A 22,771-nucleotide genomic window follows, 5' to 3' on the forward strand; every position below is an offset into this window, starting at 1 on the left:
AAACCAATGTAGAAAACTAAGCTCAAGTGATGCGAGGATCTGCAGAGCCTTAGGATTTTGTGTCAGGGCTGCCCTGGATTTGTGGAGTGGGAATTAGGGGAATAACTGGGTTAATTTATTCAGCACTAAGTGACTTAAAACCCAACTGCATTATTGACCACACTGTGATGCTCAAATGGAAACGCTTCAAACTCGTTGCCTGATTTCTGGAAGCAGTTCAAATACTCCAGGGAGCTCTTTGCTATTGTATCCTTAGACTGAATTATTATTTTAAGACAACAAAGCTTCTGTTCAGCCGCGGCCTTTCCGCAGGGTGGATGCGAGCTCCGGTCATTGACTTTGGTAACGGGAATCGGTGTTGGAGCTCCGGGGCTCGGAACGAGCTGCCCCTGTGTGTGTGCAGGTGCCGTGGGAGAGGGGTGAGGATGGGCGCTGAGGAGGGACGGCCGTGCTGGCGGTGCCCGCCGTTCCTGCTGTTTCCTGAGCTGGGGAATCACCTCGGTGCCTGGTGCCCCGCGGGGGCCGCTGAGGGACGTGTCCATGTCCCCTCTCCGTGACCCCTCTCCGTGTCCATGTCCCCGTTCCGTGTCCCCGCTCCATGTCCACGTCCCCTCTCCGTGTCCCCGCCCCGTGTCCATGTCCCCTCTCCCTGTCCATGTCCCCTCTCCGTGTCCCCGCCCCGTGTCCATGTCCCCTCTCCGTGTCCATGTCCCCTCTCCGTGCCCCCGCCCCGTGTCCATGTCCCCTCTCCGTGTCCATGTCCCCTCTCCGTGTCCCCGCCCCGTGTCCATGTCCCCTCTCCGTGTCCATGTCCCCTCTCCGTGTCCCCCCGGTCCCACCTGCCCGCGGGGGGAGCGGCGCTGCAGTTCCGGGCGCGGCCGCCAGGGGCGCGGCGGAGGCGCGGCGCAGTGCAGGGGCGGGGGGCGGGCGGCGCCGGTCGCTCCTGCCCGGAGCGCGGAGCCCCGAGCGCGGATACCGGACCGGGGAACGCGGATACCGGACCGGGCAGCGCGGATACCGGACCGGGGCCCACCATGAACAGCATCAAGAGCGTGCCGGCGCGGGTGCTGAGCCGCCGCGGCGGGCACAGCCTAGAGGCGGAGCGGGAGCAGTTCGACAAGAGCCAGGCAAGGACGGCGGGAGGGGGGCGGCGGGGCCGCGGTTACGGTCCCGGTTTCGGTTCTGGTCCTGCTCCCGGCTCGGGGACGGGGTGGGCCGGCCCTTTCCGCGGAGCATCGCCTCGGGGCGCGCTGAGCTTCTCGTGCAGTGGGATGAGACGGGATGGGGGGCGCGGGTCCCCGCCGGGCTCCGGGGAAGCGCCGGTGGGGCAGCGCGGCCGCCGTCCCTCTGCCCGTCCCCGCGGCCGCCCGTCCGTGCCCGGTGCCGGCGCCTCGCTCTCCCCCGCCCCCACCTGCGCCGCCGCTTCCTCCCGGCGCGGCCGCGGGACGGTCCCGCGTGGGCACCCGCCCGTCCCGCCGCCCCCGCGCCCGTCCCCGCGGCCGCGGCCCCGCCGTGCGCCGCCGCCCCCGCGGGCAGCCGGGCCCCGCGCCGGCGGTGCGCCCCCCCGCACCTCCCGGGCCTTATCGCAGGTAAACACGGCCGGCGGCACGCAGGGAAAGTTTTACGGTGTCGGCGGGAGCGTGGCCCAACCCGGGGGCTCCGCGGATGCCCCGCGCCCCCCGCCCCGGGAATGGGCATCTCCGCATCCCCGCCGAGCCCCGGGCCCAGTGACACCGGGGAGTGTTTCGCACCGGGGATGGATTCACCCCTGCCCCGCGGCTCCGGGTCACCCGCGGGGTCACCCTGCGGGGGTCGGGCTGTTTGCACCCACGGAGAGTGGCAGAGTGGAAACAAAGCCCAAAGGCGTTTGTGCCCCATCGTGTCCGGCTTGGCCGGGGTGTCCGTAGTCCTGTGGCCCCCACGGGGTGGGCAGTGGTCGGGCACTGATGGGGCTGGCATATGGCTGGTGGGAAATGAAGTACTCAGACAGCATGGGCAGGGATGGACAGAGGGATGGACAGAGGGATGGACAGAGTGACGTGCTCGCTGCTGCCCCAGCAAAAATAACAGTGCCCTCCCACATGCCTCCTCTGACCCCTCTGCTTTTGCAGGCTGTGCATTTATCACAGATGTTTTTCCCTTTGCCCCTTTGCTTTGCGGTTCCTTCCTCAGCCCCTGGGCTGGTTTGGCCGCGGAGAGCACTAGCGGAGGCAGGTGGGAATTTCAGGCCTCGCAGGGTCACGGTGCTGGGTAGGAAACGGAGCTTGCTGAGTTTGGGGAGCAACACGATAAAAACCGGCAATTCCGGTTCCCTCTGGACGCTTCTCCTTCAGTCGTCCCACTGGGCACCGCTGATAAATGATCGCGGCGGCAGCGCTGCCCCGTGCGCCCGGGGGCTGCCCGTGCCGGCCGGGCAGGAGCCGGGCCCTCCTTTCCCCGTCCTTCCAGGGCATTTGGGGCTTTTCACTGGGACTTGTCCTCTGGAAATCCACGCAGTCGCGGGGATGCTGTGGGCAGAGACACATGCAGGGCAAGGAGGTCGTTGGGCTTTTAGCTCTCTGACCCCAGGCTCGCTGGCTGATGGTCACATTCACTGCCCTTAGCTCACCTGAACAACAGCTTCTAAAAACTGTCCTAAAGGTGCTTTATCCTGGTGTGGTTTCCTGCAGGGGTGCTTCAGGGAGAGCAGAACTGTTCAGTGTCAGAACATGAGTATTGATCTGCCTTTTACCTCTAATTATAGCAGCTGCCCAGCCGGCTGCCGGTCGCCTGTGTGTCACGGGGATGCTGGTGGCACATCCCCTCCTCATCTCTGTGCCACAGAGGTGCTGGTGGCATGTCCCCTCCTCATCTCAGTGTCACAGAGGTGCTGGTGGCACATCCCCTCTGCTGCCTGAGGATTCTGTACCAGAATCCAGAGCTCTGGCACCTTTTCCTCTATAAGGGCCTGGGTGATGTCTGTGGTTACTGACAGGAGTTGCTGACCCTGCTGTGACCCCAGGTCCTTGTGGGTGACATGAAGGTCACCTGCTTTCCCTGAAAATGCTTTTCCATGTCTTGTGTCAGGGTAATGTGGATGTCCCCCTCGGAGAAGCCGTGTGTGGGGAGTAGGAAATCACCATCCCACAGCAGGCGCTTGCTCGGCAGCCTGGCGGGAGGAAAAACTTGTCTTCTTCTGCTGCCGGTTTTTGCTTTTCTTAAACAAAAAGGTTAAAAATCCAATGAGCTCTGGAACCTGCAGGATCGCATTGTGTGTAACTGCCAAGTGGTGTTTTCCTGGTGTAATTTGGGAGGGAGCAGTGTTGGGAAGGGAGCTCTGGAGTTCGTAGCTCAGCTGCTCTGACAGCTCTCGTGCTGCCTGGCCAGGGAGCTTCCCAGCTGCCAAAAAATCTCTCCTGCTGTGGCATCGTGCTGGGACCCAGCATTCACCTGCCAGGTGGGGATTGGGACCCCGTGGGCTGCCAGGGCTCTGGGGAGCCATGGGCAGGAGGACCAGCCCTAATTAAAAGCAGCCTGGAACGAAAGGGTGGATGTTAAACTGTGCTCCTTCATTTGGGTGCTTTGATCCTGGCTTTAGTCACCGGCTTGGTACGTGCGGGCTGTGAGCAAAGCTCTGGGGCTGCACCCTGTGGGCTCCCCACAGCCCACAGCCAGGCAGGTTTTGGGGTTGGCTCCTCGCCCCGCCGCCTGTCAGTGATGGGGAGCAGTCCACAGATTGCATCAAAGTTTTGGCCAGGCTGATTGTGCACCTGCAGTGACAACCAGGACCTGCCCATCCCCGGACGTGCCAGTGGTGTCCCAAGAGGTTGGGTCAAGGGTGAATCTCCCCATTTTGGAGCCATCCTCCCCAGGCTGGCTTTGCCAGGCAGCCAGCAGGAGCATCCTGACAGCAGATGTGTCCCAGGCTGCAGCATTGTCCTCGTGCCCATCCCTGGTGCCACCATCCCATTTTCCTGGGTCTCCTGGCCAGCCTGATGCTTGGAGGCAGTGAAGGCACACCTGGGCTGGCAGCTCTGAGGGACTGGCACTGGTTTGGGGCCACTGAGGTTTATTTGGGACCATGCTGGACGCAGTGTCTCATGGTGGTGCTGTGGGTGGGCTGGGGCTGCCCCTGCGTGGGTCCAGTCCTTGTGCTGGACGTGAAATGGCTCGGTGAAACCTCTGCACTGAATCACCAAGGATGAAACCACCCTCTCCAGCAGCAGCTCCTGGGCTGAATTTTGGCTGGTCAGGCTATCAGTGAGACTAAAGGCAATAAAACCACCACTGCCAGTGGGAATTACAGCTCAGTTTGGGGACAGACAAGCAGGGTCCCAGCCCATTGAGCAGCTGAGGTCCTGTCCCTGGGGATGGGGGACAACATTTATGAGTTAGGATGAGTGTGATGGGCTGGGACACGCCTGTCTTAGGGCAGGCAGCAAAACTCCAGCTTTGGGAGATGTGTCTGCCCTGCTGCCTCTATGCAAAACACCTCACTAAAGATGCAGTAACTCCTTCAGCAGCTCTTTGCTGCAAGGTGCGTTTCCAAATCCTTCCTTCCCTTGGCTTGGCTGCTCCCTGGTCCATGATAAACCATCCTTTCTGTCAGGATCCCGTGGGAGGTGCTGGCATCCCTGAGGACCTGTGGCACATCTCTCCGGCCAAGCTGCCCCAGAGGGCACAGCCTCTGCCAGCTCCAGGCTTTTGGGTGGCTGGGAAGGCACTTTGGGAGAGGCAGCTGTGCTGCAAGTGCCTGTTCCTGGGCACTCCAGGCTCATTAACCTTTGGGGATAAGAGGATTACAGCAAGTCACCGGCTTAACTCCGCTGCTGCTTTACGGCCCCACATGGCGGGGTAACACCGGGACTCTGCCGGTGCAGGAAAGGCAAGGCCAGCCCCTCTCCCAGCAGCTGAGCTCAGCCTTTTGGGACAGGTTCACTCTTTGGGATGATTCACGGTTTTGTTGCTGTCATGGTCAGTTCGTGGGTAGCTGTTCTAGGCTCTTTTGGGGTGGGTTTGGTGCATGGACACCTTTGACATTGCCCCTTCGGTGTCAGATTCCTCCTGCATAAGTCAGGAGCACTCAATAACTCGGAGTCAGGTTCCTCCTCCTTCAGGAAAGCACCTAATTTCAGGGATGTCCCTGGACAAGCAGCCATGTGGAGGCAGGTGCTTTCTTGGGCAGGTAGATGGGGTTTTTATAAGGTTTTAGGGCTGTGGAGCTGCAGGGAGGGACCGAGTTCCTCTTCCGGCACAAGTGCTGGCAGCGGGGCCGCTTCCTGCCTTCCCAGCTGGGACCTTTTTCCTCTGCTGGTGACAGAGGGCTCATGGACACAGGCACAGCCTAAGCACTCCTGCAGGGGTGAAGCAGCTCAGTTGTGTCTGAGGAGGAGGAAGATCCTCATCAAACACAGCGACTTGGATTTGCAGCCCACCAACACATGGGAGATGCAACCGACCCCAGTCTGGAGTCATCTTTTGGAGTAAATTCCTAATTGAAAGTGTGCTGTGATCAAACGTATCAAAATGTAGATAATCCTCCTCTGATAATCACATTGCTCTGGATTTTTGCTCCATCAAGATGGGCATTGAGGCTGCCACTCCCTCCTTGCTTGGGGGCTGCTTTTCCCCACGTGCTGTTTGCGCACAGCAACATCCTCAAAGAACCCAAACCCCTCCCCCGTGTTTCAAAGGCTCCTTTTGATTACACAAACAACCCTGGAATTTGGCATCTCACTGTTGTGCTTTAATGTTCCCTGGGCACGGCGCTGAGTTCAGGCTGCAAAAATGCAAAAATTGGTTTCCTGGGACAGGGACAGCCGGGAGCACCAGCAGCAGTGCTCACATCCTGACAGATCCTGCTGGGGATGGGGAGGGGGGGGGGATTTAATGGATGCTTTGTTTGTGGATGAAAAGGCCTATTCTGACGTGTTACAAATGACTTTGAGGTGACAAATGTGTTCTGAAATTCAGGGTATTCCCTAAAAGCATCAGCACTGCACTTTGGGGTGTCGGGGTAGCCATGGGGGTCACACCATGTCTTGACAGCCACTCTGCCCTCCTCTTGCAGGCCATCAGCATCAGCAAAGCCATAAACACACAGGAAGCACCAGTGAAGGAGAAACACGCCCGCCGTATCCTTTTCCTTGGCTCCCAGGACAGCACGGAGGAGTTTGGGGTGTGGGGGTGTCACCCCCTGGTGCTGGACCCTCAGGAGATTTGGGAGACAAATATCCCCGCAGAGCTTAGCTGGGGGCTGGCATCACACGGGTTCATCCTTTAGTGGAAAGGCAAATGAGCAGGGCAATAAAATTGCATTTCTTTGGCAGTAAAATGCAGCAGGCCCCAGTGTGCCCTCGGCAGGGGGAGGTGCGCCCAAAAATAACAAATGGGCGTTGTATTTGGGGGTGCAGCGTTGTGCTGGTGATCCCTGTGCTCACGGGGCACCCAGTGCCTTTCCCCTTTTCAACGAAAGTTGAACGAGAACAGACCCAGCCCGGCCTGTCCCCTGCTGTGTGTGTATCCAGTTGGCCTTGACTGCGCTGGAAGGGATCATCCTGGGGACACACCACGAGAAGGGAGCGTTCACCTTCTGGTCCTACGCCATCGGGCTGCCCCTGCCCAGCAGTGCCATCCTCAGCTGGAAGTTCTGCCACGTCCTGCACAAGGTCCTGCGCGACGGCCACCCCAACGTGAGTGTCCCCTCAGCAACGTCCCTCCTGCTTTACTGGCAGGGGGAAATTTCTGGCTCTTGCCAGCAGCCCTCTGCACAGGGAGTGGGATCCCTTCCCTACGCCAGCCACCTTTTCCCAGGCTGTGGGGCACTCTTGTCTCGCATCCTTGAAACTTCCCCGTGCAAATCCCCCACCTTTGGGTGCCATGGGAAAGCTGGAGCTTCTCCCAGAGCTGCAGTGGTGTAAGGGGCTGGATCCCTCCTCTTCCCCAGCATCAGGGCAGACAGCCAGCCCCACTGTGCCACATCCTTCTCATTTTTTGTCCCCAGGTTCTCCAGGACTGCCAGAGGTACCGCAGCAACATCCGAGAGACGGGGGACCTCTGGGTGAGTGGGGTGGAGTGGAGGTTTGTGCCTCCCTGGGGGTTTGCTGAGGAACGCTGTGGGCACAGAGAGGGTGAAACACTACCTGAAATAACCTGCTGGCTCTTTGGGTGATGGTTGTGTGCGTGGTGGAGCCACAGGGCTGGCACGGGTCACTGGCTCGTGTGGGAGCTGCTGGATCTGGTTCCATCACTGTGGATTCCCCCTGTCTCCCCTGGTGTCTCTGCAGGGCCATTTGCACGACAGGTACGGGCAGCTGGTGAGCATCTACACACGGCTCCTGCTCACCAAGATCTCCTTCCACGTCAAGGTGAGACCCTCTGCCACCTCCGCACCACCTGAACGAGGGGATGTGCCACACCAGTAAGAATATTAGCCGCGACTGATGGCTTTTTCCTTCCTTTTCCAAAGCATCCCGAGTTCCCCCCGGGCCTTGAAGTGTCGGATGAGGTGCTGGAAAAGACTGCAGGGACAGATGTGAACAACATGTGAGTGTCCTGGTGGGACTCCGTGCCCAGGGTGTGGTCACCAGCTCCATGACCCCCAGCTGGCAGTGCCCTGCTGATGAAACCACTCCAGGACGGGGCAGTCACCGGGATTTCGCGAACTGTTTGGATGGTGCCTGATTCCTCCTGCACCCACACAGCGCTGTGGGGTGTAAATGCAGGGAGAAAAAGCCCCAAATTCTTGTCAGTCAGAACCCTTGCCATCATGAGGACTCTGAGTGAACACGAGCAGCTGGAGCAAAGATGTCTCTGCTGTCCAGTGATGGAGTTTCGGTTTGTTTTGGCAGCTTCCAGCTGACGGTTGAGATGTTTGACTACCTGGACTGTGAGCTGAAGCTGTCAGAGTCAGGTGAGGAGGCGGCAGGGGCAGGTCCCTCCCGCTCGCCCCGGGGCTCTTGAGCAATAGTTTCACTCTTTGGTCGGGAATGGAGTTCCGGGAGGCCGAGGTTGGAGGCTCAGGTCCCTCCTCCTCCTCCCATGAGATTTCTGAGGTGGTTTCTCAGCTGGATTCCCCTGTTGAAGTTCTGTAGAGGCAGTTGTAGGAAAATATTTAGAGCATGTGGCTGCTTTGAACCCACCTGAGCAAGGCGGTGTTGTTTTCAGAGCAGAGCTGCTCTGAAATATGTTTTTATTTCTTTTTTGTACAACCACATTAATCATATGCATTACACAAATCCCGTCTGTCCCTCTGAAGCCGAGAACGGGGCTGTAGTTCTTTTTAAAGGCTCATTTCCCCTCGTTGAAATGCCTCTAGGGAGGGCTGCAGGCCCCTGCTCATGTCTCTCACCTCCTTAGGAATTTTCAGATGGCTTAGAGAGGTGGCAGATTCTTCCTCTGTCAGAGTCAGGAGCACAGAGCTGTCCTGGAAAACAGGGCACAGCAGGAGAGACTGTGCTCCCGGCTCCCAACAGCCTCCTGCTTCTCCTCCTGACCCAGTTATACAGAGAATTTATATTCATAAATACTTTAAAGCTGTGCAGGGAAGAAGCCAGGGTGGATGTGCTGCCTGGATCCCTGCCAAGGGAAGGGATCTGTTTCCGAGCAGGGGCAGGCGAGGCTGCGGTGCCACCGGGCTCGTCCCCTGCCCTGGGATCCTCTCCCAGATCCTTGCATGATTAAATAGAATGGAGCAAAACCTCTCTCTTTCCCCAGCTGTGTCCTGAGGCAGCAGCTTGAGGGCAGCATCCTGGGGTTAAAACCCCTCATTTTTGGGCTTGGGGTATGCGTGGCAGAGCTGAGCACCCCTTCCCTCTGCCAGCGTGGTGCCTTTGGATGTTTTTGCTGCTCGAAGTGGGGTTGTTCTCAGCTCAGGGCAGCAGCCCTGGCATTTCCCCTGCCCCACATCCGCCGTGGTTAATGATCAAGCCACGGCCGGGCGCGGGCGGCTCTGCAAACACGGCTCCCCTCAGTTTTCAGGCAGCTCAACACCTCGATGGCCGTGTCGCAGATGTCGGCGGTGCAGTGCCGCCTGGCCCCCCTCATCCAGGTCATCCAGGACTGCAGCCACCTCTACCACTACTCGGTCAAGTTAATGTTCAAGCTGCACTCCTGTGAGTCCCGGGGGTGTGCTCCGTGCTGGTGTTTTCCCGGGGTGGGCTTCTGCAGCTGGGGATGAGGCTGCTGTGGATTGAGGCATCCATCGCCATGTGCCTGCTCTAGGGGCCTGATCCATCCCACACAGACATTCCAGATAAAGGAATTAGGACTTGTTCTTGATTAATTCTAACCCACGTGCCCTGGCCTGCCACCCCCCTGCATGGGATCGCTGGGCAGCACCATGCCAGCAGCCTCCTGTGGGTATTCCGGAGTTCCCACACCCACATCTCCCTGTGCCACATCCCTGATCGCTGTACCAGGGATGGGAACACCCCACTCCCATCCTGACCCCTCACATCCCTCTCCCTCGTGGCTTTTACCTTGCTGGCTTTTGTAATGGAGGGGTCTGGGTGCATGTGAGCACACATGCATCCCTGGCTCAGTCACAGCTGTCCCTCCTCACCCAGGTCTGCCGGCCGACACCCTGCAGGGCCACCGGGACCGCTTCCACGAGCAGTTCCGCAGGTAACCAGGGCCCAGGTGGGGCGGTGGGCTCCCCTCCCTCCATCCAAGCCCCCTCTCATCTCCCCTTTGTCTTTCCCTCCTCTCCAGCCTTAAAAACTTCTTTAAGAAGGCATCAGACATGCTGTATTTCAAGCGCCTGATCCAGATCCCTCGGCTGCCCGAGGTATGGCAGGATTTGGTGTGGTGCTCTGGAAAGCTTGTGGGTGCCCCCCTGGGTGGGTTTGGGGTCTGGGGACACTGCAGAGGGACCCTCTGGTGCTGTCACCCTCCCTTCCCTTGGCACTCAGCCTGCTGCAGTTCCTGAACCCCCTGCAAAGCTGCAACAACTTCTTGTCCCTGCAGAGCCCCCCAAACTTCCTGCGGGCGTCCGCGCTGGCCGAGCACGTGAAGCCGGTGGTCGTCATCCCCGAGGAAGCCCCCGAGGATGAGGAGCCAGAGAACCTCATAGAGATCAGCACAACTTCCACCACGGAGCCACAGGTGGGGGCCTGGCGCTGGGATGGGGGGCAGGCTGCTGTGTCCTGGCTCAGCTCAGCACCCTCTGTCTTCCCCAGATCACCTCGGATCTGTTTGAGCAAACCTTCGGGCCGCCCAACGGCGTTTGGGACGACAGGTACGGGGGGAGCCAGCAGGGGCGAGTGGCTGCTGCCACGTGGGACCAACCTGCCTGTGTCCACAGGGATGCACAGATCGAGAGCCTGAAGAAGGAATTGGAAACGCTCCGTGCAGAGATGGAGAAGATTAAACTGGAGGTAAAGGCTGGCTGGGGAGCAGCTGGGCTGGGAGGACGGGATGGGGTGCTGAAGGGATGCAGCAGGAGTGGGGTCCTGGCGTCCAGCGTTGTGTTTTGGGACTTCTCCCAGTGCCAGGATGTGATTCCTGCTGGGGGTGGAGGCATGTGAGACCTGTCCCTTGCTGCCCTGATGTTATCAACAGGGGCAGAGTGACTGCAGGGGTAGAGGGGAGATCTTTCCTGTGCATCCCACGGCTGCTTTGCCCAGATTGCAGCGGGGCACCTGCACGGGGGTGTTGGGGAGGGCAGGGCCGTGCCCCAATGCCCGGTGACCCCCGCAGGCGCAGCGCTACATCACCCAGCTCAAGGCACAGGTGAACAGCCTGGAGGGAGAGGTGGAGGAGCAGCGCAAGCAGAAGCAGAAGGCGCTGGTGGACAACGAGCAGCTGCGGGATGAGCTGGAGAGGCTGCAGAGGGTGAAGCAGGACAGCGACAGGTCACAGCGACTCTGCGCCGAGGCCGAGAGTAGGTGCCCTGGGGTGTCCTGTGGTGGCCAGGGCCCGTGAGCTGTCCTTGTGGTCACTGTGGGTCTCTCACCCCTGCAGAGAAAGCCAACGCCACCGAGATCCGCTACACCAAGCTGAAGGAGAAGCACAGCGAGCTCATCAACACCCACGCCGAGCTCCTGAGGAAGGTAACACTGCTGCCTCTGCTGGCAGGGACTGACACTGAGGGCAGTGTCCCAGAATTAAATCCCTCCCTTTTGGGGTTGAGGTATCCAGGGCAGAGCTGAGCACCCTTTCCCTCTTCTATCATGATCTTTTCGGGTGTTTTTGTTGTTGTTTTTTGGGGTGTTTTGCTGTTTGGTCCATTTCTGCTGGTTTCTGTGGCCAGTGTAGCTGGTGGGATGTCACTTGTACCAGCAATCGTGGGATGCTTGGCTCCAGTCCTGGAAAGGGGCTCCCCAGGGATATGCTGGTGATGGGGATCCTGTGTCTCAGTTGTGCCACTCACCTGTTCTGTTCTTTGCTTTGGGTTTTTTGGTCTTGCTTTTGTCCCTTTGTCCCTGTGCCACCACTGGTGTGGCTCGTGCCTGCATTGGTCCCGTCACCCTCTGAGCACCAGGCAGGAGGCACCCCTTGAATCCACGTCCACTGGCAGCCAGCAGTTCGGATGCTGGGAGAAAGGCATCTTGGAATTATCCCCTGAATTATTTGGTTGGAATGGGTGTGGGGACAGTGAGGGTCCCCCTGGGAGCACCGTGTGAGCCCCGTGTCCCCCCACAGAACGCTGACACCGCCAAGCAGCTGACGGTCACACAGCAGAGCCAGGAGGAGGTGGCACGTGTCAAGGAGCAGCTGGCATTTCAGGTGGAGCAGGTCAAGCGAGAGGCCGAGATGAAGGTGAGCTCTGCATCATTCCTTGCTTCCCTGCCAGCACTGAGCCCTCCCCAGCCTGGGAAATGCAGTTTGGGAGCAAGGGAAAGGGGTGGTTGTTTGGCCTTGGTTCCAAGGAAGAGTTGCCCTGGCTCCTCTTAGGTGGAAGGTGTTGATATAGGACTCATTTCCTCTCGCCCAAATCTGCCTTTTCTTCCCCCAAGAGAATGCCACAGTGCAAATGGATGGGTTTGAGTGCTTTCGTTCTCTGGGACTCAAGATGGGGGCTGCTCCCAAAATTCCTGGCGTGGGCAAAGGAGCCCTTCCAGGAGACACTCCCTGCCCAAGACCCCAAAACCCCCTCCCTGCCAAACATGGCTGGGTTCGTCCCCTCCATCCCGGTTAGGGCCGGGGCTGGGCAGGGCCGGGGCGTGGCAGGGGCTGATCCCTGGGCACGGTGTGTGGGCACAGCTGGAGGACCAGAGCCTGCAGATGGAGCAGCTGAGGCAGGAGCTGGACGCCCGTCGGGACGAGCTGGAGCAGGCGCAGCGCTCACTCAGCCACGCCAAGCAGGTACGGGGGAGGCTGGGGGGGCAGCACGAGCCCAGGTCCCCATCCAGCCCTGCCACAGGGGGATGGACCTGCCACCACTGCTGAGCCAGAGGTCCAGCAGCAGCCCGAGGAGCTGTCACAGGGCTGAGCAGGGGCCCAGCCCATCAGTGTCACGAGCTGGGCATGTCCGGAGCTCCCCCCAACCTGCTGGGCTCCCAGCAGTGACAGGGGGGTGACAGCGGGTCCTGGCCCCCCATGGCAGGCAGGGGTGGAGCTCAGTGCCCAGGTGGATGCTCTGCACGCCGAGAAGGAGGTGCTGAGGCGGTCGGTGAGCGAGAAGGAGTGTGAGCTGCTGTCCACACGTGGCCTCGTCGAGGAGAAGGAGCTGCAGCTGAGCCAGGAGGCAGACAAGGCCACGAGGGAGATCCGAGAGCTCCAGGGCAGGCTCCTGGAGAAGGTACAGTGCTGTGTGAAGAGCCCACTGCCCCTCTGCTCCCCGGGGTGAGATGTCTGGGGGGTGCCAGCTCATGTAGCTGGTGGGATATCACAGTGCAGGGATGGTTGGGTCTAGTCCTGGAAAGGGGCTCTCGAGGGATGTGCTGCTGCTGGGGATGTTGTGCCACTCACCCGTTCCTCCTGCCTCACAGAGCAACCAGGAGCAGAGCCTGCAGCAGAAGCTGCTGGAGGACCAGTTTGGAGTCCTGCAGGAGACAGTGAGAGAAGCCCAGGAGATGCTCCGTGATGCCATGGCCAAGCTGGACGACCCTCTGCACCTCCGCTGCACCAGCTCCCCAGGTATGTCCTGCTCATCCAGGGGCTGAAACACGCTGTGCCTTCTCCCTCCTGGACAGATAATGTTGCATCTCAGCTCTCCCATGGCATTTTTTCCATCGTGCCTGAGGTGGTTTGGGTCGGACTTGCCAGGATGAATTTTTATCTCTCATCTTCGGCACTATTTTGCTCAGATTTTGGTGCTGTTCCCCAGCTAGGGATACGCTTCCACTCCGTGGTGCCTCATGGAGTCAGCGCTGGTGCAGACACCCACCAGCCTGGCCGTGCTAAGGAAATGCAATTCCTTGCAGATTACCTGCTGAGCCGGGCGCAGGCGGCGCTGGAGTCCACGGATGCCCTGGAGAAGGGGCACGCGCAGTACGTGGCCTCCATGGCAGGTACCTGGGGCTGGGGACTGCCATTGCCCCCAGCTTGCTCGTGTTCCCATACATCCAGCAGCCCCTGGTGCCATCAGCGAGCAGCAATGCCCTGGTGACAGAGGGACACGGGTGGGGCTGGGGGGTTCCCGTGTCCTGGTTCAAGCTGGAGGGGTCAATCCCAACTTCTCTGAGTCTTGTACTGATCCTTGAGTGCCTTCAAGGACGAGCTGCAGCCCCCAGGACCTGGCAGGGGGTGCCCTGGGCTGGCAGCTCCTGACCCTGTGCTGTCTCTGGCAGATGCTGCGGGGCTGGTGGGGGCTCTGGCCCTCTTTGCACACCTGACGGCCGACACCATCGTCAACGGCAGCGCCACGTCCCACCTGGCCCCCACGGACCACGCTGACCGTGAGCGCAGGGGGTGCTGGGGGGATTTCTTCTCATGGGCCTTTTCTTTAGGGAGGCCATGCCAAAGCCCCCCCCCCGCCAGGGGCAGATTTTACCAAGGACAGCACATTCCTCGTGTTTCCCTTCCCAAAATTCCCCGCCCGCTAGTGCCCATCCCTGGGCCACATTGCTCATTTGTAATCTCCTGGAAGACATTTGCCAGACGCTGCTGGTGCTCAGCGGTGGGTGAGGGGAGGAGGAAGATGAGGGTGGGCAGGGCTGGGATGAAGGGACCCCTTGCCCAGCCAGGGCTGGCACCAAGCTGTGCTCTCCGCAGGGCTGACGGAGACGTGCCGGGAGTGTGGCCAGCGGAGCCTGGAGTACCTGGAGAAGCTGAAGGACAGGCAGAGGCTGGGCAGTGCCGAGCTGGGGGACGTGCGGGGGGCACTGCAAGGGGTCCTGCAGCTGGCCCAGGTAGGAGATGGAGCCCAGCACAGCCACCTTCCCACTCGTGCCTGGCAGGGTGGGTCCCAGGGAACACTTTGGGGTGGTTTGTCCCCCATACCCACAAGTTCTGGTGCTTTCCTTGAGCCATCTCAGCTTCTGACCACTGAGACTGACCACTGGTGGTGCGTAGAGCTGGCCACCCTCCGTTCAGCTGAAGTCTTTCAGCCCAGTAACCCCTGTGGAAGGAAACTTCCCGTCTTTCAGATATTTCTCCTCGTGAAGCCCCTATTAGTCTTTCCCTTTACACCACTGTTCAGCTCTCCAGAGTCCTCTGGAGCAGAAACTGCTCCTCTGATGGAGTTTTGTCACCTTGATTTGGGGCATTTCTGACCTCTGAGGTCCCCGTGCCACATTTGCTGCCAGCTGGTGGCACATGTGCCTTCACCTCTGCAGGCTGCTTCTGCAGCTTCAATTATTTGGCGGGGGCACGAAGGAATTGGATATCTTGGTTTGTAGTTATTCCTTATAAATATTCCCTTTTGTTTCTCTGCCTAAAACCTCCTCATGCCTGCTGCCTCCTCTGGCAGGAGCTGAGGCCCAAGAGCCTGGACATCAAGCAGGAGGAGCTGGGGGACATGGTTGAGAAGGAGATGGCCTGCACCTCGGAGGCGATCGAGGATGCTGTCAGGAGGATAGAGGTGAGACAGAGCTGCAGGATGGGCCATTCTGGGGCCTTGGGGTCGCAGAGTGTCCGTCACTCCTCTACCTTTCTCACCCCAACATGGCATCCAACCCTTCCTCTTGTGTTTCCCAACAGGAGATGATGAGCCAGGCCAGGAACGAGAGCTCTGGGGTTAAGCTGGAAGTGAATGAGCGGTGAGTTTTGGGAAGGGATGTGTGACAGGTCTGTGTCCTGCTGGGCTGTGCTCTGCTCCAGAACAGGCTGGCTGGTGTCAGAAAAAGCACCATTTTCTGAGGCCAAAGCTTCCCTGGATGCTGAACACTTTTCTCTTGCTTCCTTCCAGGATTTTGAACTCCTGCACGGATCTAATGAAGGTCAGTGCTGCAGAAACCCATCTGGGGTGCACAAAACTGTAACCTCCCACCAGCAGCAGCATCAATCCTCCTCTGTAAGACCCCCATCAAACCCCAAAACCCGTTTTCCTTCATTCCAGGCTATCAGACTTCTTGTAACAACATCTACAAACCTACAGAAGGAGATAGTGGAAAGTGGCCGGGTGAGTCCTCCCTTACACTTCTCTCTTTGTGCTGACATGAAATACAGGAGAATTTCCCCCAAACTGCAGAAACACTCTGGATTTCCTGGGTTCCCATGTTAGCAGCACTCTGGCAGTCCCAGCTGCTGGAGATGGGCTGCTCAGCCCTGTGCTCCCTTGCAGGAATCGCTGTCACCCTTGCAAAGCCTTGCCCATCTAAAGATGATGGCCCAAACTTGTGTGTTTTAAACCAAACCCAGCTCAGATTTGTAGGCTCGGGACACTGATGTTGTTTTTCTTGTCAATTATTTAAGCAGGTCAGTAAGAGCAGCACGAAGAGCACAGGAATGCTGTCGCTCCCTTGATTTACGGTTTTATATATTAATTTCTATAGTTTATAGATATGGATATTATATACGGATTTATATGGATATTTAATAGGGATTTATATGTGGTTGTATATTAGACACAAGTTAATCCAGGCCATAATATTCTCATAACAACAGGGGGCAGCAACAACTCAGGAGTTTTACGCCAAGAACTCGCGCTGGACCGAGGGGCTGATCTCCGCCTCCAAGGCCGTGGGCTGGGGAGCCACACAGCTCGTGTAGGTACCCCCAGGCCAGGAGCTTTTCCTGGGACACAGCTCCCAGGGCTGGCTCGTGCTTCCCTGTCACCCCATCATCCAAAATTCCCACTGCTGAGGCATCACGGAGCACCACTGCTGGCTCCTTATGGAGAGCTTTGCTGGCTTTTTATGGACCCTCAGTTTGGTTCATTGCTGATTTCCTCATGGAGAATCGTAGCCTGGGTTGGATCACGTGGTCACCCAGCTGGGGATGGCAGTTCCTCCCTGTCTGCAAAATGGGAAATCAAGTCCCCGGGTTGCCCAGTCCTGGACAATTGTCCCGGTTCCTGCTCAGATGGTTGTGGATGGCGTGGTTGGGATTGGGGCAGGGTGTTCCCTGTGCCAGTGCAGGAAATGTTGTGGTGGGGGGGGGGGGTCTTTTGGGCAAAGCTTTAAAAATCTCATCCATTATGAAAACGAAATCCTGCCTCTGCCCAAATCGCCTGGATCTGAATAATTGCTTTGTGTACGAGCTTTGATAACAGCAGGACTGGAAGATCTCGGAGATCTTTTCCAGCTGTAACAATTCCACGATTCTGTAATTACAAAGCTGCTGGATCCAGATGCTGCTCTCTGAGGGCATTAGCAGGAGATAAATAATCTGCACTTGCTCTGCCGTGTCTCTGACACAATCCCCCGTTGACCCCCACCGCAGGGAGTCTGCGGACAGGGTCGTCCTGCACACGGGGAAATACGAGGAACTGATCGTCTGCTCCCACGAAATCGCTGCCAGCACAGCCCAGCTGGTGGCTGCCTCCAAGGTGGGTGTCCCTGCAGGATCCTCTGGGTGTCTCCTCATCCTGTCCCACGGTGTTCCCATCCTCCCTGCCAATCCTGCAGCCTCCCAGAGCAGGGAGAGGGGAAGCTCTTGCTATTTTCCAGTCGGTGATTTTAATCCGTGTGTTAATATTCCCACACCTGAGGCTTGCCTTGGAAATGAAGATGTGGAAAACCTCCCGTCTTCCTCCTGTCAAGCTGGTTATGTAAAGAAAATGTTAACAGCTACCAAGAAATCCAGAAACGCAGCTGCAGGAGCTGGGATTGAGGATGGAGGACTTTGGTCCTTGCCACCTTTCCTGCTGGTGGGGGTGGAAGTGAGGGGGTGGAGGTCTCAGTGAGCACACCGAGACGCAGGTGCGGGGGGAGGGGGATCCATAGGGATTTTTACACCAGATGGTTTTAAAATTAGGAGCACGGTTAAAAAACCAGAGCTGTGTCTTCACTGAGTGCTTGGCTCAGGTGGGAGCAGAGCCGGTTTGGTGCCCTGGGGCTGAAGGACTTTGCAGGGATCACCTCTGTCTGGCCATGATGGGATCACCGAGGATAAACCTTCCCATCTGTCCATCCCTCCGTTCTTTCCACTCCCAGGTTTTCGTGCCCAAAAGCTCTTTGCCTCGTCCTGGGGCTCCCTGGAGCTCCACGGGGGGGTCGTGGCGGGCACCCACAGCCATTCCTGTGCTCCTTGCAGGTGAAGGCTGAGAAGAGCAGCAGGAACCTGGCCAGGCTCCAGGAGTGCTCCCGCAACGTCAACGAGATGGCAGCAAACGTGGTGGCTTCCACCAAGTCGGGTCAGGAGCAGATAGAGGAGAAAGGTGAGGGCTTTTTGCAGGGAAAAGGTAAAAAAAACCCACCTCAAATCCCCTTGTGGCCTGGGGAACACCCCGAGGCGTCCGTCCAGCTCTGCTGTAGCATGTGAGGGGTGCGCTCAGTAGGGGCCCTGCTTTCCCCCGCAGACACCATGGACTTCTCGGGCATGTCCCTCATCAAGCTGAAGAAGGAAGAGATGGAAACACAGGTAGGGCCCTGAGGCAGATCCCGCACGGCTGCGGACGGGCCCGGCCCCGCCGTGGGGGTCCCCGTGTCCCCAGCACAGGCCCCAGGATGGTTTTTTGGGCGCAGGTGAAGGTGCTGGAGCTGGAGAAGCGGCTGGAGGGCGAGCGGGTCCGTCTGGGCGAGCTGAGGAAGCAGCACTACGTCCTGGCCGGGGGCTGCGAGGACGCGCCCGAGGACGGGGAGGCCAGGCCGGCGCCGGCCCCGCGACGAGGGATCCTCAAGAAACCTCCCATTGCCCAGAAACCCGACCTGGGGCAGGTGGGGCCCGGGTGTGGGCCGTGAGCCGGGCCAGGGGGGTGTTGTCGGCACAAATTGTGACCCTTTTTGCCTTTGTCCCCTTCTCGTTGCAGCCGTAGCGAGGCCCCGGGAAGGGCTGGGGGTGCCCCACACGTCACGTTGCCTTCGCGCTGCTGTGCCTTCCCGCGCGGGGTCTCCTCGGCGCCCGGCCCCCAAACAATCCCAGACTGGATGGGGTTTTTTTTAAGGAATGTATTTTATTTTTGGTTTTCCTCTTTTTCTGAACTGTAGAGTGGCGGGGCTCCTGCGCTCCCCGAGCACTGCTGAGTGCTCTCCTCCTCCTTTTTCCTCCTCCTCCTCCTTCTCCTCCTTCTTCTCTTCCTCCTCCTCTTTTTCCTCCTCCTCCTCGCCTGCCAACCGGCTCTCCCGGTTTAATTTAATTTGGGGTTCATTTGGGTTAATTTTTTTTTTTTTTTTAAGGACTCTATCAGCACTAGAAGTTTTCAGTAAATGTAGCTCTACTGTACTGCTCAGACCCTTTCCAAGAACTGTGAACTGGTTTTACAGTAGGAAACTGGTGGGCTTTTCTTGCAACCATTTTTTTAAATTCCCCTTTTTCCAGCCTGAGGAATATTTGACTTCATTTTGGCATGGGCTCAGCCCTCAGCAGGAAGGGAAACGTTCGCCTTCCCCAGCACATGGAGCAGGGCTTTTAGGGAAAAACAGTTCCTGACACACACTGGCAATAAGGATACAAACGTTTTTTGGTTTTGTTTTTCGTTTTTTTCCTTTTCTATTTTTTATTACTACAGCAATGTCAAGGGATCGGTTGCATTATGTTTTATATTTAAGATAATTAGCAGAATTAAATCTAACCGTGGCCTACGGGAGCCAGGGGCTAGAGAAGTCTGCAGCAATAAGGAATTACTGATGTGGAGAGATGCGGGGGCAGAATCAAAATCCTGTCAGCTGTGTCTTCCCTTGGAGCAACTGCCAGGATGTAGATTATTAAAGGAGCAATATTTAAAATACTTTTGTGTTGCTTTGTTGTTGGGGAGGGTGTTGATGACAGGGCCAGGGCCATGACAGGGTTGGGTGCAGGAAACTGGGCTTGAGAGAGGCAGTAAATTAGCTAAATATGCATAAATATATCTATACATACACATAAATATATATATATAGAGAGAGAGTGCTCTCTATATGTGTAGCCATATGTATCTATGGTTCTGCCTGTTCCTATATAGATATATATAGATATAGATATATCTATTCATTTTTGCATATTTTATGTACCTATACATAAAATATGCACTATATAAAAAATGTAATATATAAGAGATAATTCTATTTTATATATAATTATATTATTATAGATATATGATAGGCAATATAGGTGATTTATATATTAGCACATACTGTATACATGTTGCATATCTATTAGATTTTATATATATATATAGATAAAGTAGGCAGCTGTCTATGATACATTATATCATATGGGTGATAAGACAAGCATTTAGAGATCAGCATGACAAGGTGAGCACAGCTGCACTGAGTTTAGGTGGTGACTTGCGAGGGTCCTTGTCATGCTCTGTCAACATTTACACGCCACTCCTCGTTACCCTCAGACCCGATTACAATCCAACTTGATAAAAGCCACAGTAAAACCCCGGGCCTTCCACCTCCGTGACTGCCACGAGGCTGTAAAGCAGTGAGCAAGGATTACAAGTGGCTGCGTCTCAGGTAAACGCATTTCTGAGGTGTTCCAGTGTTTCTTGGAGTTACGTAGCAGTCTGGTGGTGCCCGAAGCTTTCTGCGGTTACGGATCACAGGCTGTTGAGGTTTATGGGCAGTGCCACAAGTGGCGGTGCTGGTTTCCCAGCTCGTTGTATGGCCAGAGTGCGTTCCCCAGATGGGCCCTGGTGTTACCCTGGTGCTGCTGGGTGAGGTGAGCAGCTGCTCTGATCCTGCAGCTCCTGCAGGTTTATTCCCTGCTCAGCCTTTCCCTGTGCCTTGGGTCACACTGCCGTGTCCCTCGGGTGGCTGCTGTCACATCAAATGACAATGACACAGCAGTGACAGGGGCCAGCTCCCTGCTGAGTTTCGTTTCTTTCAGAGCCCTTTTCTCTCAAGGAAGTGCTTTCTGCAGTAGCTCAAGGGCTATTTATAGGCAGTGATAAAGATATATTTGCTGGGAGGCTGACGTCATCCAACCACTCACACCATCACATTTCATCACGGAAATACTGATTAATCAAGAATGCAAACTTCTAAACTCTCACTACCCTCAGTCCAGCCACAGTCCTACTTAAAGGCTTGGTTATATTTAAAGAATTCAAAAATAAAATGTGGCTTTGAGATTGATACTGTGGCTAAATGTAACTTGTTTACCCCCACTGCTGTGATTTACTTAAAACCATCCAGGCCAGCGTAATCAAAAGTCTCAAAAAGTAGCAGCACAAATAAAAACAAGCTATATAACTTACTTGAAATGTAATCTAAGGGAATTTTTGTACAAAAATTATTCTTACTGTCCAGTCTAATTTTTTTTTTCTTCAGTCTTACACTTTTTTGGAAAGTGCTAGTTGTAGCTGACAAAAATATCAGAACGACAAACCGTGTGTCTGCAAAGGTTTATTTTGAGACTCCATCAAGACATCCTGTTGTTCAGGATCCAATTTGCTAATGACTCTCAAATTTGCTGTGGAGAGAGGAAGACGTTTCACTCGAGAAAAAACTGTACTCAGTACCTATAAGAGAAACAGTGGGAAAAAACCAAGTTGTGAAATATTCCACCTTCTGCTCCCTTCCAGCGAGGTGAGTAAAGTAGAAATTATTTTTTCTCGAAGCAGCTTTCGAGCAGGCTGTTACCACTGCCCACCCTCAGCAGCCAGACCTCCAGTGACCACAGATGAGTCTGAACACCAGCACACGGAGCAGCTGCAGCTCAGCAACAGAGAGCAAAGCTGGCAAAAACCGCAAGTGTCGGATCACTGGGGGGGCAAAAAGTGCCTTGAAATGAGGCACACAAATAGAAAACAGGCTGGGACAGGCTCTAGGAAGTCAGGTAAAGGAACCAAACCACAAAACTGCACAAGTGTGTTTTTAAGAGCCCCTGAAGCCACGAAAAGCAGCCACTCCTTTGCAAGAAAAAAATATTTTTCTGCTGTGCCCAACCAGGCATGAATTACGTGAGTTTGGGCAGCACTTTATTTAGGAATGGTATTTCCTGAATGACCCACTCAGAAAAATGACTGGGGTAACCCAGAAGCACCAGCTAATCAAATCATTTAACAAATGCTTCTAGGCATGCGAGTTTAAATAAAAACAAAAAAAAAAAACCACAAAGCTGGTCTGGATTCCTCTCATACCCTGTGAGACAACACACCCCAGGCCAAAAGGCATTTCCACATTTCTCCACAACCAGCATCTTCTCCTCAGCCAGGTGGTCTCATTCCAGGGCTGAGAACTGGAGCCACTTTGTCACCTCCCATCCTCTGTGACTGGCTCCCTTCAGGACTAACCAACCCCTCAGAAATTAGCCCATCCCGAGCAGGGGTTGCTAGAATAATACGTAGTTTTAAGTGCACACAGCAAGGTGTGGGATTACGTGGCGAGAAGGAAATATTTTTAGCTTTGAAGGAAAAAATAATTCCTACTCATCACCTACAGGAGCGCAGAAGAAGCACCTTTGAGCGGTTTGGAAATGATAAGCAGTATTTTAGAAATGGCTTCTAGCTTCCAGCAGGATCCAGGGTATGCACTGGCACATCTCCCAGCCTCAGCAGCCTGGGATTTGTCCTGCAGGTAGGGGTTAAAACAGAGTTAGGCAGGGCACCTCCAAAACTTCACTCACGACCCAAAATCTCTCAAAACCCCTCCAGGAACACGCCCGGTTTCTAGTCTCAGTCTCAGAGAGGTGAAGAGGCAAAGCTGTAAAAGCCTGGCACGATGATTAATGTACAACCCGAGAGGACTGGAATCCAGGAGCAAGGGCAAGGCAAGGACCTGCACGGCCTCCAAAGCCACCTCCAGGGAAGGGACAAGCCAAGGCCACGAGGAGACCACAGTGTGTCCCCGACACGACACCTTCCATTGTGGCATTTTGCTTTTTTGTTTCCGACGCCCAAGTGCCACCCGAGTCCCCTCCCTGGCAAGGTCTGACCCTACATGGTGACATCTCCTTTGCACTGGGAACAATCCCAGCCAGGACAAGCCCTGGGGGGAACCAACCCCGGCTCTGAACAGGCACAGCTGGAGCTCCACAGCTCTTCCAAGCTGCAGAACACGGAGCAAATTCTTAGAAGAGGCGAGCTGAAGAGCTGCAGCTTTTACATAACACCTTCCCCTGCCCTCGCCCACCGGCACTGAGTCAGCACGGCAGGTTTTCCTCATCTGCACTTTCCCTTTTCTGCGGAAGGTTATCCAATCTCTGCAGCCACCACAAACGGAAAGGAGCAAGAAACAATTAAAAAAGGGGTTTTCTTCCCTAATCAGTTATTCTGCACTAGGATCTCTATTGCACATCGCTATGAAAGCGACGGAGATCACAGCAAATTACATCAGGTCTTTTCTGCCCTCTGACTCATATTCCTAAATAACTCTGCTTG

General features: G+C 56.3%; 1 protein-coding gene across 2 annotated transcripts; it reads left to right on the plus strand.

The window, feature by feature from the left end:
* Nucleotides 1–922: 922 nt before the first annotated feature.
* Nucleotides 923–19,311, plus strand: HIP1R (huntingtin interacting protein 1 related). Of its 2 annotated transcripts, XM_066199637.1 has the most exons (32): nucleotides 923–1,127; nucleotides 6,050–6,113; nucleotides 6,529–6,671; nucleotides 6,983–7,039; nucleotides 7,266–7,346; nucleotides 7,448–7,524; nucleotides 7,830–7,891; nucleotides 8,952–9,092; nucleotides 9,546–9,603; nucleotides 9,691–9,766; nucleotides 9,946–10,083; nucleotides 10,158–10,216; nucleotides 10,283–10,355; nucleotides 10,678–10,861; nucleotides 10,942–11,030; nucleotides 11,623–11,739; nucleotides 12,184–12,285; nucleotides 12,527–12,721; nucleotides 12,912–13,059; nucleotides 13,347–13,433; nucleotides 13,713–13,820; nucleotides 14,137–14,273; nucleotides 14,834–14,944; nucleotides 15,064–15,122; nucleotides 15,272–15,302; nucleotides 15,422–15,484; nucleotides 15,970–16,070; nucleotides 16,747–16,852; nucleotides 17,560–17,683; nucleotides 17,825–17,886; nucleotides 17,991–18,182; nucleotides 18,275–19,311. In XM_066199637.1, the coding sequence occupies exons 1-32, from the start codon at nucleotides 1,035–1,037 to the stop codon at nucleotides 18,278–18,280; spliced, it is 3,144 nt and encodes a 1,047-aa protein (XP_066055734.1). In that variant the 5' UTR covers nucleotides 923–1,034; the 3' UTR covers nucleotides 18,281–19,311. The 2 variants fall into 2 exon arrangements, with proteins under 2 accessions (XP_066055734.1, XP_066055736.1); XM_066199639.1 differs by lacking the exons at nucleotides 14,834–14,944; nucleotides 15,064–15,122; nucleotides 15,272–15,302; ... (5 more) ...; nucleotides 17,991–18,182; nucleotides 18,275–19,311 and having other exon boundaries at nucleotides 13,347–13,413; nucleotides 14,137–14,228.
* The last annotated feature ends 3,460 nt before the right edge of the window (nucleotides 19,312–22,771 follow it).

Source organism: Chamaea fasciata, unplaced genomic scaffold (assembly GCF_029207755.1).
Source record: "Chamaea fasciata isolate MVZ Bird 193981 ecotype frontalis unplaced genomic scaffold, bChaFas1.0.hap1 SCAF_18, whole genome shotgun sequence".
Lineage (NCBI taxonomy): Eukaryota > Metazoa > Chordata > Aves > Passeriformes > Sylviidae > Chamaea > Chamaea fasciata.

Bases quoted from the DNA above. Each gene is read 5' to 3' on its own strand.
- HIP1R (XM_066199637.1), top strand. From the start codon at position 1,035: ATGAACAGCATCAAGAGCGTGCCGGCGCGGGTGCTGAGCCGCCGCGGC. The intron at 7,892-8,951 runs GTGAGGAGGCGG...GGCTCCCCTCAG, and splicing joins GCTGAAGCTGTCAGAGTCAG to TTTTCAGGCAGCTCAACACC. The intron at 11,740-12,183 runs GTGAGCTCTGCA...GTGTGGGCACAG, and splicing joins AGCGAGAGGCCGAGATGAAG to CTGGAGGACCAGAGCCTGCA.